At 39.7% G+C, this 19,811-nt stretch overlaps 1 protein-coding gene across 2 annotated transcripts in view; it reads right to left on the bottom strand.

Annotated features, from left to right (window-relative positions):
• Positions 1 to 19,811, bottom strand: part of CLSTN2 (calsyntenin 2) — a 322,960-nt gene that overhangs the window by 51,479 nt on the left and 251,670 nt on the right. For both annotated transcript variants that reach the window (XR_014526944.1, XM_083506385.1), the window contains exons 6-8: positions 14,234 to 14,419; positions 10,492 to 10,740; positions 10,130 to 10,251 (exon numbers count right to left, since the gene is read on the bottom strand). Coding sequence is in view for 1 of the 2 variants with exons in the window: in XM_083506385.1 (XP_083362511.1) it covers positions 10,130 to 10,251; positions 10,492 to 10,740; positions 14,234 to 14,419 (557 nt within the window). In the remaining variant the exon portion in view is untranslated. The remainder of the gene's footprint in view (positions 1 to 10,129; positions 10,252 to 10,491; positions 10,741 to 14,233; positions 14,420 to 19,811) is intronic.

Raw genomic sequence — 19,811 nt, 5'->3', positions numbered from 1 at the left:
CAGGCGCCATGTCTGTTAAGCTGCCTGGTCATTTCCTACAGAGAGAGGACCAATGCTATGATTAGCATCTTTCTTTCTTTCTTTTTTTTGTTTCCTCCACAGATTGTTATTTGGTCCTTAGATAAATGATTTCCTCAGATATAAAGTTAAATATTCAATAGATATGATCCAAGAAAATTAATTTTCTCTTTAGACTCCTACATTATGGACCCTGGTAATATAATAAATATATTTTTAGAACCCGTAATATGTGAATTGCTTTAGCCTGACTGAAGAAAACAGAGTGTTCCCAGTAGAGCGCTTCTGACTAATATAATTAGAAATTAGTTAGCATATCACATATCTTTGTGGCTATATATAAACCTCCCCTGAATAATTCAAATAATAAATTCTGCCCCAGTGGAAAATGGAGCTCATTTCTCTGAATTTGTTAAATGTTTTCATTTCCAGAGACATGTGCTTAGGGATATTACCAATAAATTTTAAACCTTGCTATAATCTCTACAGGTATTATTTATGTAAATCCTCACACTACCGGGTGAACTCATATTTCTGTTACTCAGCCGCTGCTTGTGTTTTGCCTTTTATGCAAAATATTCCACATTTTCTGCTCTTCCCCACCTCCAATTTTAATTCTGAGATTCAGCAGAAATAGCAAAACATGTTATGACTTTGGAAGTAAAATCTGCACTGCAGGGTGAAACACTGCAAAGACTTAAATCTTGATTTGCAGGAACCACTGAAATGGGGGGAAGGGCACTCTGCAAAAATCCTATGATTACCATCTACAAGTGAAATAAAACCAAGTTGGCTCAGATCAGTGTTGACTACTTTATACATTTTTTCCAGTTATCACTAGTGTCTCTAAGTCTACTGAGTGTGTTTTAAACATACAAAGCAAGTGACCATGCTCAATAGCCTTGTTGGACATAACACTCAAAACTAGGGGCCAAATGCACCCCCAAGCTTCTCTATCTGGACTTGGGAGTCTATCCAGCCCCCCTCCCTGCCATACCATCTTTTCCCCTAGCCCTCACCAGTTTTGTTTCATATCATCCTTGAGTGATTTTGCCTGACTGGAACATGTCCTATAACTCTGATAATAGTCATGCTTGCCTGTGTGGATGATAGAGAGGGAAGTGTGAGTGTGTTTAGAAACTAGCCTACTATACAAAGGTAAAACATATTTTCATTGTTCTTGTTTGACTGGCATGCAGTCCCCAGAAGATTGCCTAGAAGGGAATATGGGCCTCAAGCTAATAAATCTTCTCCAGTCCTGCACTAAACCATGATTTAGCATTATGAGAATGAGCCTTTGCAGGCCTCAGGTTCGCATGATTTCTCTACCTCCTCTGCCTCTGGCACAGGAATTTGACAGTATTTGCTTCTATTTTTGCCTAACCACAGCTTAGTGTGGCATATCAACCTGAACCTTCCAACAGTTGTTTATGAAATTAGTTTCTTTTAGTTTTGGTTCAGTTTAGATATAATGGAAAATGATGGTTAATGAAATTTTCAGTCTCCTCTACTTTTTGAAACAGGATTAAGTTGATTCTTAGTCATCTATATCCTAGCTCTTATGCTCCCCAGAGAACAGTCAAGGTGTTTTATATTTCTGCTCTGATCTTGAAAAAAGGGTCAGCAGAATATAGTCATAGAAATGACTGGTAGCTTATTTTACCAGAATACCTTGGCAGAATACATCTGAACATGTTGAGAGTTCTTTTTTTCCAGAAAACAACAATCACTGTCCTGTCCTTGAGCTCCAGGTCAGAAGAAGATGCTCCTATATCCCTGGCTGGGAAATGAGGTTAGGCTTCTGAGGCTGAGCATGAAACTGGTGGTCATGGGTCTGCAAAGTCTGATGATTATGGTCTGGAGGCTGCTGGAGCTGAGCCAGAAACATCATAGAAGCCTCCACCCAAGCCCAACTTTCTGGAGTCAAGTGCCTTCCATACCACTTACTCTCAACTCATATAGTCTTATGTACTGACTTGCCCTCAACATGTCTGATGGCAGGGGTGCCAGTTTCACTACCACTAAATCCTTCATTTGTTAGAAAATGTGTAAAAGGTAAAGGTAAAGGGACCCCTGACCATTAGGTCCAGTTGTGACCGACTCTGGGGTTGCGGCGCTCATCTCGCTTTAATGGCTGAGGGAGCTGGTGTACAGCTTCCGGGTCATGTGGCCAGCATGACTAAGCTGCTTCTGGCAAACCAGAGCAGTGCACAGAAATGCTGTTTACCTTCCTGCTGGAGCGGTACCTATTTATCTACTTGCACTTTGACGTGCTTTCGAACTGCTAGGTTGGCAGGAGCAGGGACCAAACAATGGGAGCTCACCCCGTTGTGGGGATTTGAACTGCCAACATTCCGATAGGCAAGTCCTAGATTCTGTGGTTTAACCCACAGCGTCACCCGCGTGTACTTCAATGCATATTTACACACACACAGAGGGAGAGGGAGAGAGATAGATAGACAGGCAGACAGACAAACTTATGAATAACATATAGACTTATGAGTGAACACAAGCAAAAGTCATGTAGACCAAAGCTATACTGATCCATCCATTCCTAGCACATAGACCTGCATGCTTACTTTAACATAATTACAGTGGTACCTCGGGTAACATACACTTCAGGTTACATACGCTTCAGGTTACAGACTCCGCTAATCCAGAAATAGTACCTCGGGTTAAGAACTTTGCTTCAGGATGAGAACGGAAATCATGCTCTGGTGGCACAGCGGCAGCAGGAGGCCCCATTAGCTAAAGTGGTGCTTCAGATTAAGAACAGTTTCAAGTTAAGAATGGACCTCCGGAACGAATTAAGTTCTTAACCCGAGGTACTACTGTATATTCAGCATACCACATCCTTCAATGGTCCTTCCTGCCCTTCAATGACAGAAGTAACCATGCTGATTGGAGTAAATGTAAATGAGATTTTAGAGGTGGCCAAAGATGTGACAGTCAGCTTGATGTGGCCTCCAAGTCAGAATAGTAGCATGTGAAATAGTAGCATGCAGAGCAGTACACTCTCTGCACACTGTTTTCCACTGTAACTATGACAAGTGCAGAATGTCATAAGTTTGTGTAGGGAATGCTTCCTCTGTTATCCAGAAACTGAATGAGTGAAGTATGGTTATTCTGTTGCCTGCCTCTTTTGTCTCCTAGTATTCTTATATCTTCCACTATTTTTATTTAAACTCTGCTGCCCCCATTTATTCATTTAGCATTAAGTTTTCTCCCCAGGAACTATAGAGGAAAAAATTTAAAAAGAAAAGTAGGGAAGGAAAGCAATGAAGCTGGGAAAGAGTGAAGGCTAGCCAATTATTAAAAAACAGGGAGGATCAACATTCTCTGCTAGTTTAAACCATAAATGGAAAGTCTCTTCTTTAAAACTATATGAAGGCAATTTATTAGCATCCATGAAGGAGCTGCTTTTATAAATGGCACTTCAGTTTATGTCATGATGATATATTTAGGCACATACAAATATTTGGCTATTCCTTATCCTATTCTGCAGTCAGAACACAATCTTTGGCAATGTGCTTATGAGTGTGGATCTTCACTTTATCTGTTTATAATAAGGAATCAATTTGGAAGTTATACATCCCCAGTATTATGCATGGACACTTTACTTAAATGGTACCTTCTGGCTATTTAATTATATCTCTTAACACCACAGAGAGAGACAGAGTGATTATATACCAGGAGCCACAGACAAGGTAATTATGTACCTGTTAAGCCTGTGTGATAGTTAAAGTATAGTCTTTGCCAACAGATGGTATTCTGTAGGAAATAACCACTTTACAAAGATGTTTGTACATAGGAAAGCCTTTTCAATACCGTGAAGTTGTTTCCTGGAAATCTAGTTGATTTGGCATAGACAAACCTAAGCATCTGAAGCAGTTTGTATATGCATCCAATCAGACAATCAGAATGATTTCCATATTTAAAGTCTTTAACTTGGGACTTAGAAATCTAATTCCTTTCAATTTTGGTATAAGCATCTATGGGTTGTCAAAGATGTTTGCAGCGACGTCTTGGATATGGCAGAGATAGCCACAAATTAAGTGCCAATTCTATGCTCCCATGTGTAGCCCAAGATTCTGAAGACATTTGCAACCAAATATGCAAGCCATGTATGCAGAAACACCTAAGGTTTAAACAGCATCCCATTTGTTTCAGGGGGCCAGTACAGCATAAATCCAAGTGCTTATGCTTAAGTTGGTGTCCATTGTGTCCATTACTCTCTAAAATGTCTGTTGCTTTCAACAGGGATCATGACCTTAACTGTCTATTTGAAAAAAGAAGGGTCATTTTTTTTAGTATATACTTGTTTAGTGCCCCTGAAAACAAAGTATGTGCATTTGACTGAAGTTCCACAGTTCAGATCATGTAATTAGCAGTTCTGACTTAGAAAAGCAAGTATACATACAAGTGACGGTATTTCTGACTGAAAGATGAATGAAGATACCAACATTGCTCTGCTAATAAACAGCTGCTTATGACAGAATCTTCCTGATTATATGTGACCACAAAGAAGCTATAAAATCATCATTATGCTACAGTGATGGTACACTGGAGTAGCAAAAACATATGCTAGTGCAAATTTATGGATCAGAATTCCAGTCTTTCTTAACAAGACATGACTAGCTCCATAAGCATAGTTTACAGCACATTCAAAATGCAACCCCCATTTCCAATTAAAGAATAATGTACTACAGAAAAAACCCTTAAAATGCTGCTTTCTTTTCCACAGGACATGCTTGCATTGAATGCAAGCAATGCTGGTTGTATGTCCCTGCCAGCTACATGGACCAGCACATTCTATATTGCCATATTTGTTTACAATGTGGTGTTGTTGTTTTTTTCATTTTTCATATATAACAATTGTGTGAAAATTTGCCATACATAGAAGTCATATAGTATTTGGTTTGGTTAGTCTGTTATACACTGCTGCCTATTTTTTTGAAAAGCACTGAAACTGAAACTGAAACACACACACACACACACACACACACACACACACACACACACCGCTCCAAACTGAGCTTAAACCAACATTAGTAGTAGAACTATCTAGTCTACCCTTCATTGGTTTATTCGTTTAGGATGAATTGTAATGGAAATGTGGAGGACCTGGTTATTGCAAGGAGTTGGTGGTGTACCACAATGGCTCTTTTTGTGTCTGCACCTTATTTTGGGTGTCTGGGATCCTTTATCTATTAGCCAGTCACATTTCTTATCTTGTGTTTTGACACCTGCTGAAGCTCCTGGCAGGGCTTCAAAGTCAGTCACCTGTGAAAGGAGCATTGATGTCTAGTCACATAGTCTCTTGGAAACTCTCATGAACCTCAGCATAGACCAAGAACACAGAAGATGCTACATACTGGCCATTGCAGGAGTCTGTCCATTGCTTTAATGAGGGGGATCTCTGCCTTTTGCCTTTCCTTTGCTCTTTGTTCCTTGGTTTGTTTTCTCATTCTGCCTGAAAATGAAATCTATCAAGGAAAATAATCTGTGTGCCATTTGCATTGTCCAAATACTAATACTAATACTACTAATACTACTAATAATAAACCCTCTTCTTTGGCAGAACATGAATTCATGCTATCAGAAGAACAGTACCACATACCACATGGATACAACTTTCATATGTGCTTCTGAAATGCGGCTGCCAAGAAAACTTTGCTATTTCTACTCCAAAATTATGTACATTCAATTTTCAGGCAGTGTATATGATACGTTCTACTGAGCTCAGGCTCCTGGTTCAGGTGCAATATACTCTGCAGCCAAAAAACAACAACAAAAAAAACCACCCACAATGGATGGCTGCAAAGAATCACACTCTGGACACATACTTCCCCCTGTGTGTGTGAAATTGCCATTTTCGACAACAAATTTTGTTAATTACAGCTTTCTGTAAAATAAATGCTCATTCACCGCATCATTGGCATGGGATCATTCTGTTATCCGCTTAAAAGAATTATAACAAATGCTGAAGGAAAGAGACACATAACTGAAATCACATGTTGGAACATGTAAATACATACGTGTGTGTGTGTGTGTGTGTGTGTGTGTGTGTGTGTAAAATGGACTTTAAAAGAAATCCCCATCAGATTAGCAGAAGCCAGCAGAGTGGAATATTTCCAAAGGTATTCTATCAAACTGTTACAAAACAGAGCAAAAAAAGACAACCTATCCCTACTTTTGATTTTCCTTTAAAAGATGTGCACTGTCTACAGATCTCCCGTCAAACTACATTAAAACAAGTGGCTTGTGTTTCAAAAGTGATCACACAGATAAATCTCATTATGATAAGCCAGTATGTTTTGAACGTTGATATTCCATAAGTTGTTATACACTATTTATCCATTTGCAGAAAAGCCAGAAACCTCCTTCTGACATTACAGAGACAGCACATCTAGAATGGACTAACACATTATGGGGCCCCTCCTGCATGCTTCTCAAGGATGACTAAAAGTATCGGAAGGGTGTGAAGACAGAATGCACTCAGGGTGGGAAATTACATTCACGCTACATCTGTCATACCAAAAACTGCAGCTGAGAATTTATCAGCCAAAAGGCAATTCTCTAGGGCAGTCAGTTATCAAAGTGAAGCTATAATGGCATCAAATAGAATAAGACTCCACCAACCCTTCAAGCATCATGTATATAGCAACTGAAAACCCAGCTATCACATACCAGCATTGCTAACCTGAATTTGATATTCCTGCCATCATTTAAGTTAAATTAAGAGAACGGCAAAATTGTCAGCGTGATTTCATTGTAATGTGAAATTAGCTTAATTACTTATCTCAAACCCTTTCTTTTCTTTTTTAAAAAGTCATCTTCATGTTACTTTCCTAAATAAATGGCGTGTACTAAGGATATAAAATTACAACGAAGAAATTAATATTAGATGTTTGGTTATTACCATTATTCCAATTTGTACAAATGTATTGGGTTAAAAGGCAACATAATGGCATTTCATAAAGGTTTTAGTGGTCTGATTAGTATTGTTGCTCAGGGGTTTTGAGAAAAAATGGGCTCATCTGAATATGGGAATACAGTCATACCTCGTGTTGCGATAGGTTCATGTCTTTTTGGCTTCTGGACGCAGCAAACCTGGAAATGTATACTTCCGGGTTTCATTGTGTATGTGTGCACAAAAGCGTTCTGCATGCTTCACACATGTGCAGAAGGGCTCTATCGTGCTGTGCGCATGCGCAGAAGCAGCGCTCTAGTTACAGATTTTTCAGGGTGCGAATGGCACCCCAGAACAGATCAAGTCCGTAACTAGAGGTACCACTGTATGGGGGTTATTGGGTTGTTGTTTTATATTTTGATTTTGTTCTGCAAACCGCCCTGAGACCTCCATTTTTGGGTAGTATATAAATAATAATAATAATAATAATAATAATAATAATAATAATAATAATAATAATAATAATATAAGAAGAAGAAGAAGAAGACAACAAGTGGAATATGGTACAACAGGCTGGTCTACAGGATACACAATGGAAGAGTTGTTGTTGTTGGCTTCCAAAGGTCTCAAGAAACAATGGAGTTCTCTCTCCTTCTCCACTTTGTGAAGATTAAAACAAACAATGACTGATTTCAGTACTAAAGCAGCCTCTGTTTACTGCCTTACAGCCAGCATGGTTAAACGGTATTATTCATTTAAGAATAGTATCTCTTCCAGACAATCTATACGTACAAGAGGACAATATCGGTCAATAAAGTTGGAGAAATATACACCTGTGGTCTATTATTCCCAAACTCGCTCATTGCTGACAAGTGTCAGGGCCGAAACAGATACCTTCCTTTGATGTCTAAGGATAAGCAAAACAAAAGAAAGGGGACCACTTAGCAGTGCACATAGATGCTACAGTCTTGCGAGGATTATGCTGAGAGAATAACAATATGCAGATGCCACTGTGCTCACTGTTGCATTCCTGGAAATATGGATGGTTTAATTAGAGCTTTAAATAATGAAACCTTTTTATCACATTGACAGTGAAAGTACCTGAAAGCACTGATTATCATGAACCATAACTGCAGCATGTCTGTCTTCTGTCATGTTATAATTTAAACATGCCTAGATGAATTAGCTTCATAGATCAATGAAGAGGACATAATCTTGTTTAAATCCAGCTTTCTTTTTTGTTTTAAAATGGCAAAACACCCAGCGTCCCTAATATTTGAGTAAATCATGCATCTATCTTTTATTTGCCTTATTACATTTTTAGCATGCATCTATCCCAGCTACCATTTACAACAATTTAAGACACCACATCCTTTTAAAATATAAATGTAACAATAAGCATCAACTAAAATTGTCAGCATCACTATAATAACCGTTTGTGTTTCTGCAATACTGCGGTAAACAAGACAATTCCACCGAAATGGATGAAAGGGGGATTTGAAGACTAATAAAGAACAGTACATAATCTAGGTTAGAAAACGCATTATGGATCTAAAAGATAAGGTGCTGTGAAGTCTTTGTATGCTGGTGTGTCTGATTTATGTCTGAAATGATTTTCTCTCTATTGCAGGATTACCATGATTCATCTACCAATATCTTTCTTACTTGTTGTATAGGGTATAAACAAGGAGCTTTCTAATCTTCTGTGTATCTTATAAATGTGGTTTGTGTCATAAGCTGCACATCAACTCAGGGAGAAAGACATCAAGTTAAATTATCTGAGCTTCAAAAGCACCAAACAATTAAAATTCCTATTGGCATAAAAACTGAATAAAATGTAATTTAGAGATGAAAGCTCTTCCATATCTGATAAAGCCACTCTCCTCATTTCCACTTTGTGCTAACATAGTAGGCCTGTTTGTATAAATTTTCCAGTAAACTGCTGTGTTAATACATATGCACATATTTTCTAGAATAATTAGGAATAAAAATATAAAATGGAGAAAATTTGTACTAGCTGTAAAGTTTAGTGCTGTTAAGAATGCAATTCTGTGGACCCTGGAATGGCTTCCCACGAACCATAGGATATGGCTTATGTGGATTTATGTGGAAATTGTTTTCCATTTGGTTGTGTGTTTTTTGATGTGGTTTATTTATTGTTTATGACTTTTGTAATTATGTAAATCTTGTCAGGTAAGCCACCTTGAGCATTGTTTTTAACTGTGGAAAGGCAGCATACAAATAAAAGATGATCATATAGCAGACCTCCTTCTTTATGGGCAGGGGGACCAAATGTATGATGGAAGAAATGCCTGGGCCCTTGGATTGTTCTCTTTCACACATAAAATTTGCTTTAGTGTGTAATTTGTTTTGCTATATTGTTTTAGGATAAAGCTACTTTGTTTATTAATATCCACAAGTACAATTTAGGACTGTCACTTAATGTCACTTTCCTCAGTGTTAATCTGTCCTATGAAATTCAGTGGCAGTCAGGAGGCAATCAGTCTGAAAATGTATCAGCCAACTGTGGGGCTGCCCATAGCGACAGAAGAGCCTGTTAGGGCCTGATTAACCCTCCCTCCTGCCCGTGTGTGTGTGTGTGTGTGTGTGTGTGTGTGTGTCACACACACACACACACACACACAGACACACAGGCCTTTCTCAAAAAATCCAGCTTTCTATCTTTCAAACAGTGTTCTAACCAATTGGCCATAAGGAGAGAGAGATGAGGAAGGTGTAAGAAAGCTGTGGATCTAGATCCCGTCCCATGTCAGTTAGCCCCAATATTGATTCAGTTCCTTTTTGTATGTCTATTCTATATGCCTGGTCCAAAGCCTTCTCTGCCTTATCCCTTTCCTTCCTTTTTCATTGCTTTGTGTCCATCAATATCGGCAGCAACAAGAGCAGAAGTCAGAAAATCTATCACTTTGCTGTATGAAGGATTGTTACTAGTCGTCGTTTCCAGATGTTCTTCAAGGCCAATCCCACATAAAATATGTTGCTGTAATCTAGCTTGGATGTCAGCAATAACTCTCTCTACTCGGCGTGGAAAACAGTGGCAAGATTGTACGTGCAACAGAAATTTTCTGTACTCAAATAATAGTTAAGTTTTTGTGTCTATTAGCGGTTCTTCACTCAATCCACTACAGTGACTGAATGAAATTTAGGAATTACCGTAATAAAAAATAAACTAAGTACCTGGTCGAGCTTCCAGTGGAATTCCGCAGGTCGAAAGGTATCAGCTTGGTCAAAATCTTTCCGCAACAGGAACACAAGGCGACAATTGTGCACATATAGTGCATAGTGGTGCCGATTCATTTCTAAAAGAAAGATATATTTCACGGTTTTTATTATTTAGCTAGGTTGTATTATTTACTGAAATCAGAGTGTGTTTTCACTTTACCTGTCTTATTCTAAAGTCCACTTTTTCAATATCAGAAGTACCCTGAGGCCAACTTTCATGACTGAATATAAAACATTTTTCAATACGCACTTCTATTCAGCATGTCAAGCAATGGAGAAGGGTGAAGAAAATGCAGTTTTAAATAAAGCTGACTCACCTGTCTTATCTGAATTGCACAGAATAGTTTCTTTCTCTGCTCTTAATCCTGGACTTGGGCCATGTTTCATCCACATGGTGATGGTAAACTGATCTGTTAGATTCTTTGGTACTATTCCATCAGGGATTTTGGCTCCTTGTTTCCCTTCAAATTTAAAAATCATGTCATTGCTGTCTATCAGAAGACCAGCTGTCCAGTTAGTTGCTGCACTGGGAGTTGGTAACAAGTCAATGGCACCTGATGACGCCCCTGCAGATGATATATAATGAACAGTCTGATGAGACACTAATGAGAAAGCTGTTCAGCTGAATTCACTGTAGGAGATACTCTGACACACTTAATCCCTCTCATTTATTGCTAATGCTGCCTTTGTTTTCAAGTGCTGAAAAAATACCCAAACATGAACTAATGTTTCCATGCTACTAGACTATTGAGCAGAGATGGGGAACCTATGACCCTTCAGATGTTGCTGGGCCACTGCTCCCATAATTCCTGACCATTTGCCATGCTGGATGGGGCTGATGGGAGTTGGAGTCCAACAACATCTGGGGAGCCACAGGTTTTCCCCATCCCCGCTATAGCAGCGATTCTTCCTTTGCTTGCAGAAAACCCAAGGCTCATGCCCTGTTATGGCCACTTCAAAGGATCTCAGCAGCAGCAGGATCAGAAGAGATCCTGGAAACCCATGGTCTGTCAAGGGTACATAACAGTGAGCTACATGGACCAATAGTTAGACTCCTTACAATGCAGCTTCATACGTTAAGTTCACATATACTAGGGACAAATGCGTAAAGAGGACTTCTGCCCATGTCATCAAGGTGTTCAGCCTCTTAATATGCAGGCCATCACTCTTTTGCCAGTTTAGAGAACAGTGACCATGCATGAAGCCCTTCAGAACTTTTCTCTCCCTGAGGGGAGAGGACAACACCACACAGTGTGGATACATCTTATTAACAATCGCCCACTAGTGTGGTTGGGAATAATTGAGACAGAGTTCAGCTGGAAGTACCAATGTGTGGAGGTGAACAAAGGTACTCATGGAATACAAGCATATTCACACTGTGCTATGTATGGAGCCCTGAAGCAAATATATCCAGGGCTAAGATTACTGTTGTGGAAAAGGATGCTTACAGTCATATGAGCTGTGATGGGCCTGGGCAGACATGCTGCTATTCTTTAGAGTTCTTTCCTCACTTCTCATTAACTATACCTTCACTGAATGAAAAAGCAAATGAACCACAAAATGTTTACTGGCTGCCCAGTATTTCTTCAAAATAATTATTTCTAGTGTTTGAAGACTTGCAGTGGCAAGCACAGAATATTTAACCAGTAGCAATTGGTTTGTGTAGTTGTGTTTATAATGGAAAAGCAGTATTCCTCAGGGTTAATTGTTTGCCGCCATGCAACATTATCTGACTAACGGTTTATTTTCACATATTTCAAAAGCAAGCCAACTGTGGAACTCACAGATATATCTTATGTGCAATCATAGAATAGTCAAGGTACCAGCTGAATACTGTGCAGGTGTTAATGTTTTTTATATTAATGGTGTCAGATTTTAACTAAATAATTCAAATGCAAACTTTCCCTACTGGGTCCAGCTTGAAATGGAATTCATATTCTTCCCTGCTAGCCCCTTCTTGCTTCCCCCCAAAATGTAAACAAAAGACCCTTGCTTCAGGGAAGGAGATTACAGGTGGCAATGATGCTTCAGTTACATGGGGAAATATAGGTTTTCAAACTACAAATTCCTTAATCTCTGGCCAGGAATTGATGCCCTTTGCATCTTTAGAGACTGACTTCCATCAGTTTCTCACTTTACTCCAATCTTAAATTCAGTCTGCCACATTTCTGCATCATTTTGCATTCTCATCCCCTAAAAAAAATTCAATGAGTTCTAAAACCAAGGTTTGTTCTTGGGGTTTGGACATAATGCTAAGCCAGACTATGACTTGTTCCCCAGCAGTGTGGCAGCAGCAGAAGGGGAGTGAAGCACCCACAATTTCGGCAGTGTGCATTAGCATACGCCATGTTTACATTTAAACAATAGTTTAGAACCCATTCTATTATTCTGATTGTAATTTGTTTTAAATGTTTAATTTTAAATTGTTATGACCTGACCAGGACCTTATGGTAAAGGGAGAGAAGAAGGAGGAGGAGGAGGAGGAGGAGGAGGAGGAGGAGGAGGAGGAGGAGGAGTTTAACTATGGCTTAGAATGATATTCAGATTGGCTGTTGGCATCCACCTGTCGGGAGACAATGGAGTGTGCCTCCAGGGGTGAAATCAAACCACTGCATTAGCAGCAATGAAGTGACCTCTCCAGGGCACAAGCCCAGGCAGTGTGTATGGAGGTCCTGGTTTGCCCAGATGGCAAGACCCCCTTCTCAGCTTTGCTGCCAGGGTCCCAAGTGTGAGATGTTAGCATCCAAAATGCATATCTAAAGAATTAATTGAAGGAGCTGTAGAACTGTATCACTGTTCTGAAATATTAGGAAGCTGCCGTATGCCAAGTCAGGCAATTTAGCTTTGTAATGTCAGGGTTGACCGGCAGTGGCTTTCCAGGCAGGAATCTTTCCTAGCCCCACCTGGAGACACCAGAGATTGGATCTAGGAGCGTCTACATGCAAAACATGCGCTCCACTGAATTTTTCTGGAAGGTTTTCCACCCTAGGTTTATATTTAAAGGTTGGGTAAATTTTTAATGAACTTAATTCCCTCATTTGCATGTCATTTCAATTAACAGCATCAACAAATAAGACTACATACATTTTTAAGCGTGTACAAAGACAGCATTTATTTTATAAGCGCTAACTGTGCGTAAAATACCAGCTTGTGCTCCCTAATACACAGATGTTACCTACTGGAAAGCTTCAAGCTCAGCTTACCCAGATGGCATAATCTATAATAAACATTGCAAAATTGCCTAGAGTTCTACCCAGCGAAAACAATTTTTTTCCAAAAGGAATTTTATTTCTTCAGTTGCAATAAGCAATACTGTCACATCACCAAACTGTGTGTGTGTGTGTGTGTGTGTGTGTGTGTGTTTAATGTTGATTTGTCCTAAATATTACTCTGTGAGAAGTTGCTTTCACTTTTATTAACGCTTGCACATTTGGCAAAATGCAAATTAAGCAGGATCATCAGGCTAGAATAACTTCTTTAATTTTTCAGATTTTGTAAAAAGAGGGGTTCAGAGGTTTACTACTGCCCTTCACCAAGTTCATTGATATAAATATATGAGCTGCTAAAGTAATGAAGTGGGAGACAAAAACAAGGGGCACAATTCTGCATTTCCTGCTTGCATAGAGGTTGCATAGCGTAACAGCTAGCAGCCTGTTACTTCTCCTTGGGCTATTTGCAGAGGAATCCCTTAGCCTCAATTGACATTTGGAGATGAAGATCTTACTGCATGTTAAAGCAGAAGTGGAGATAGAGAAAGCAGGAGTTCTTCTGACTCTGCCTGCTTCAACTTAGAGATAATGCCAAGCTTGCACTTTTGAGCCCATAAGTATACATATTAGGGAGTCTGTAACACAGGCAACAACTGATTTGCGCGTGTCCAATTGTTGCACAACCACACATGCACACATCACTGTGACCCGGAAGTGACAGGAAAAGGAGACATAAGAGGGCAGAGTTGGCTAATGTGTGCTCAATGACCTGGAAAGCAACCCCTGTGTAAATATCAAAATGTTCAAAATAGCAATGCCAAGTAAATTCATGAAAATGCTAAAGGTATACCGCATAATTTTTGCAGGGATTTTTCAGAGTATGTCTCACGATCACAGCCCTTTCCAATGTAATTAGTCTGCAATTCAATGGTGGTCTGAATAGAAGAAACAGGTCCATCACAAGTCTCCAGGTGAATGCTAGGAAATAACGGTATACTCCCAGAACCAGGCTTGTACTCAATACGTTTATTCCAGTCTAGAAAGAATAACAACATTAATTCACACTGTATTGTGACCAACACTATCAAATGATTTCCACAAGAATAAAATTATTCGTATTTTATAAATTTTGCAAACAGAAAAGTAGAACGAGCAAGAAACCAAGTATCAGAAATTACAGATTTACATGGACCAACGGCTTGACTTAGAATGAGTGTCTATGTTTCTATGATTAACACTTTCCCTTTGGGCTCCAATAGAAGTTTCTATTATCACTCCTTGCTTTAATGAATGTCACAACTTCCCTCAGCTGTTTTTTTCTCATAATCAGAACATTAAAAAGTGCAGTTGAATCACAGAGTGGTGTGGTTGAATCACTGGTTGAAGCCAGTGTGGTGTAGTGGTTAAGAGCAGTGGATTCGTAATCTAGTGAACCGGGTTCGATTCCCCACTCCTCCACATGCAGCTGCTGGGTGACCTTGGGCTAGTCACACTTCTCTGAAGTCTCTCAGCCTCACTCACCTCACAGAGTGTTTGTTGTGGGGGAGGAAGGGAAAGGGAGATTATTAGCCACATTGAGACTCCTTAGGCTAGTGATAAAGCGTGATATCAAATCCAAACTCTTCTTCTTTAATATACTTGCAGGAAATGTTATTTATTACCACTGCCATGCCCCATCAGGTCCATTTCTGTTGGTGGCTGGTTTGCATTTCCAGTCAAATATACCACACAGGAAAACAAACAGGAAATGTCAATATATTTGCAGCTGAAGCAACACATGTGATGGGATGGAGCCACCCTCTCAAAACCAGCATCACTTTGGCTTATGTGGTTGAGGATGGTGTGAGGGAACATCACTGGTGCCCTGCCCCATCTTGGTAAGCAGCAGCAATTCCAGTGTCAGAAGCATGGTTCCATCCCATCACTCACACTGCTATGGAGTTCAAATAATTGCTTGCTGTTGTTGTTTTTTTAAAAAACTGAGTAAAATTTGCATAACTGACTTTGGGATATTGGTGAAAGCCTTGGATAACTTTATACACAGAGCCTTACCAAAACTCTACCAAAACAGAGTTCTGTAGATACTATTAGTTTGCTCAACTCTGCCCATATTGCACCAGCATAGCTAGGAATCAGCGCAGAGAAGGCCAGACTGGTGGAACCTGCCCTACTCCTAAAACGTGTATAAATTTATGGCAGAAGTATCAAAAATGTATTATCTGAATGTCCATTATCCAGTGTTTATTATTATTATTACTGTTCACTTGTACGAGCCAAAGAAAAGTACTGAAACACATATTTGGGTAAATGTGGATTAATGTCTCCAATCATGAGAAATAACATTTGGATCATATTCTTTGGTGATCAGGCCACATCTGGAGTACTATGTCCACTTCTGAATGCCACATTTCAAGGAAGCCATTGAAAACCTGGAGTGTGCCCAGGGGAAAGGGACCAGGATGGTATGGGGGTTTGAATAGGCAAAAAAATGGAACCACACATAAAAAAGCATACATCCAAAATCCAGTCCAACGGGACACTGTGCTGCCAGTACAACCTCATTTGCCATGACACCCCACCCCCTCTATTCATTCCATCCTATACACAGTCTCCCTTCCTCTATACAGCCCTGATCATTCTACACTGACCACCACCTCTACACAATGCTGCACCCCTATCCATCCTCACCCTGCCCTCTATTCCTCCCCTATGCAGTCCTAACCCCTCTGAACAGTTCCACTCATTTCCAGATGTCCCTGATACAGAATTCTACTTCCCTTTGAATCATGCAGGTCTCCTTGCCCCCTGTACTAGAGTGTGCACAGAGGAGAGGGAACAGAAGGAAACAAGTCTGGAACTCAATTTGTACATGGAACAATTGAAAGAGTTGCTTATGTTTATCATGAAGAAGAGAAAATGAAAGGAAGACCTCACATGATAGCTTGCCTTCAAATATCTGAAGGCCTGCCACATACAAAAATGACAGATTTTGGCTGTTAGGACATTTCTCCTAAAAGTGAGAGCTGATAGAAAGTGGAACAGGCCTGGTGTAGCCTGGTACAGCCCGCACCGAGCAAGGTGTGTGTGACAATATGATCTCCAATCTCTCTTCCAGTTCTATAATTGGAATGGTTGTTGTTCACAATTTCGTCAGCAGAGAACCAAGAAAACAAAGCATATTGCTGTTAAAGAGAAAATATGCAAGCTATTAATATAACTTGAAACCTGAAAATCCATCTGGCGTTCAGCCATCCAGAGCTGAAGTCTTAGGACTTGCAGAGTCTCTAGACAATAATTATCAGTTTATATTGTTTCTTTGGAGCATGAGCAAAAGTCTTCTGAGGATTAGTCTGCAGCTACCAGAATAACTACATTTACAATTAAATTATTTCAAATCCAGACTCTGTCACAAAGGGCTTCAGCTTCCAAAAACAGTGTAAACTTTCCCCCAAATATTATCTATAACTGCATAAATAAAAGCAAGTTACAAACTGTCTATGAAAGAATTCTTCAGGTTCATAGCTTTCACAGGCTAATCCAGAGTTTGTTCAGCCAGACGTCTGGTGACCCAGAAGATTTAAACCATCAACAACAGCATACGCTGTGCTGCATGTAGCACACTAACCTTCTCAACCAGAGAGTTTTATTTTCAAATATTTGACTAAATATGGAATTTGCAAACAGTTTCAGATGAGAGACTTTGATCCCTTCAAAATATTGGTCTATTAAAACTATTTTAAAAAATGCATGTATTTCAGGTTTGCACAATGGGTTTTGTGCAAACATATTGCTTAATTATCACAGAGATGTTTAGATGCTGCAGATGATTCTTTAAAGCAACCATCCCAGTTAAGCTCTTCTACTAATCTGCACATCTGGATATTTAATTTGTAAGGTTTTCCAGACAGTGCACATTGATAATATGCATATCTAGTCAGTCTGATTTAGCCTTGCACACATAAGAATGTGGTGAATGGAATAAAACTCATTTCAGATCAAATGTTCATTCACTTCAAGGTTTGATTGAAGACGCAAATGAGAAACTTTCTGTATCAAGGAGGAAAGAGAACAACGTGCTCAGATTATTTAAGTGTAAGTGGAGTTTAAATTGCAAATCTAAGATTCTAAGATTCTTGCGGAAATTGTTTTAGTTTCTGATGGATGAGCCAAAGTTGACTGTTGCCCACTCAAAAATTTACTCCTACTTTCAATTGAAGAAGGAAGTGTGCAAAAGCTGATTGAAGAATGTTCAGAGTACCATGCAGTCCCTAACAACGTACAAGAAAGGTTCTTGAGACTTGGAGCAAAGCTGCTGAGCAATTCCTAAACTTGGCTAATAAAGCTTGGGAGTATAGCTTAAGCAGAATTCCTTAATAAAATTTGAGTTTTGTAGCTTTGCCTAGAACTGGGAGGGGGGCTGGGATCTAGGAACCCAAAGCTCAGGCGTTCCACTAAGAGAGCAGCAAATGATAAAAGCATTAGCAAGTGGGTGTGTCATTAGCAAGTGGATTGAGGGACATGGTGAGACTCACTGGGGCTGGAGCAGGTCACCACAACATCCTACCTCTCTTTTTATTTTTAACAGTGTTTTATAGTCAGCAGAAGCCAGCTGGAAATATACACAGCTACAATGTACACTTTACTGTTTTTGCTTTGAAAAAATGTCAAACTTTTCAACAACGAAACAGTGCTTATTTTCAAGTAAATAGTTTTGCATCAAGACAGCAGGAGAAAACTCCATTTTATTTCTACACTCATGGTGCTACTATTATCGAAGTGAGTTTAGAATGCAAAACCTGCACATGCTCTGAGTATTTCCTTTTTAAAGGGAAGGCAAATACTTTCTGTTTGTTGTTTTGCTTTAGCAAGTCAGGAATGTAAAAACAATTGCAAAGCATGAAATTGGGGAGTGGGGGTAAGGAGAAGAGAAATGTTAACTGTGTGCTTCAGAACTGAAGCAATGCACACCAAGTCCAGAACCCCAAAATAATAATTAGCTGAAGTACTGCTTTATATTCCCTAGACTAGCCTTTCGAAACTTTTGGTCCCCCAAACAACAAGTCCCTCCAGACACAGCCAGCCTGTACTGATGGTCAGGGATGATGGGGATTGTAGTCTAACAACAGCTAGGGACCCAAGATTTAGATAAACTGACCTAGGTAAGAGTGCTGATCCAGTTCTGTCCCAGGCCCCACCTATAGTCATGTGACATGATGGTAGTGCTCTTGCCTAAGGTATTCTGTCTATGCTTCACCTGAAGCAGGTCAGAGATCATCTTCCTTGAGCTAGATCAGACAAGTTCAATGTTGCACAGCTCTCTTATGAAAAAGGTTTGCCATTTCCCTGGGATGTGCCCTTTGCCATGGCTCAAGGGCTGCAGAGTTTCTGTAGCCTTACTATTTCACCTTTGGGGGCTTTTGAACAGCTCTGTCTGCGGCGCAATTGGTGTCCACTGCTTAAACAGAAAGCAGAGAACATGGTTTTTATGTGATATCCCTAATTGAACATGAACATTTGGATATGTTGAGTGAAATTTGTGAAAATGAATTTCTCAGCTCCACCTTTCCCTTCTGCAGCAATTTTAAAATGTCTGCTCCTAATGAGATCCAGGGAAAATGAAATATTCTTATATAAACGCAAATAAATTCATTTGAAGCCTTGAGTGACAGGGACAGTGTGATTTTACTGAAATGGCGTGTTCTTCAACGGCAAGGAGGTCAAGGTCTTATTCTTCACTGTCAAGATACTACCAGTTTATTTACTGAAATAGCCAGAGGATACGCAAAGGTTTAACGTATGTGGATAGATGGGGAAGGATGAGCATGCATAGATCACTCCAGGCCAAATCCATTCAGTCAAGGCTGTGTTCCTAGTTGTTGTGAGGAAGGGGGCAAGCATCAAATTTTGATGTGCAATGAAAGTGCATACAAAGGGTCTGGAGAAGTAACTACCTAATTGGGAGCACAAAAGGCTGCAGAATAGTTTTAAACAGTTACTCGTGCTATGAGCTTAACTACATATAGCCAGTCATTTTAGCAGTTATTCTGTACTGCTTTTAAAGGTTTTTGTTTGTTAGTCTTTTCCTTTAATGTTGCTGTACACCCCCTGCAGAACTGGCCCTGGTACAAGTGCCACATAATGCTCATTCTACAGTGGTAAGATATCAATCTTTTAGCCTGGCAGTTCCTGTGCTCTAGAAGTCCCCAACATAAGGCAAGCACCTTCAACTGTATTCTTTCCAGCACCTGTTTGCAACATCTTTGTTTAGGCAAGCCTATCCAAACATGTAGAAGTTAGAATATACTGTAGGATCAGGGACTAGAGAAATGATCAGGGAGGATAAGAGTATCAACGGCTATATAATACTTCCAGGATCAAAGGCATCATGCCTCTGAACAGCAGGAAAGCAACAGTTATACAGGGTTGCT

This window comes from Podarcis liolepis, assembly GCF_965112155.1.
Source record: "Podarcis liolepis genome assembly, chromosome: 5".
NCBI classification, from domain to species: Eukaryota; Metazoa; Chordata; class Lepidosauria; order Squamata; family Lacertidae; genus Podarcis; species Podarcis liolepis.
This window is presented reverse-complemented; position numbering and strand designations above follow the sequence as displayed.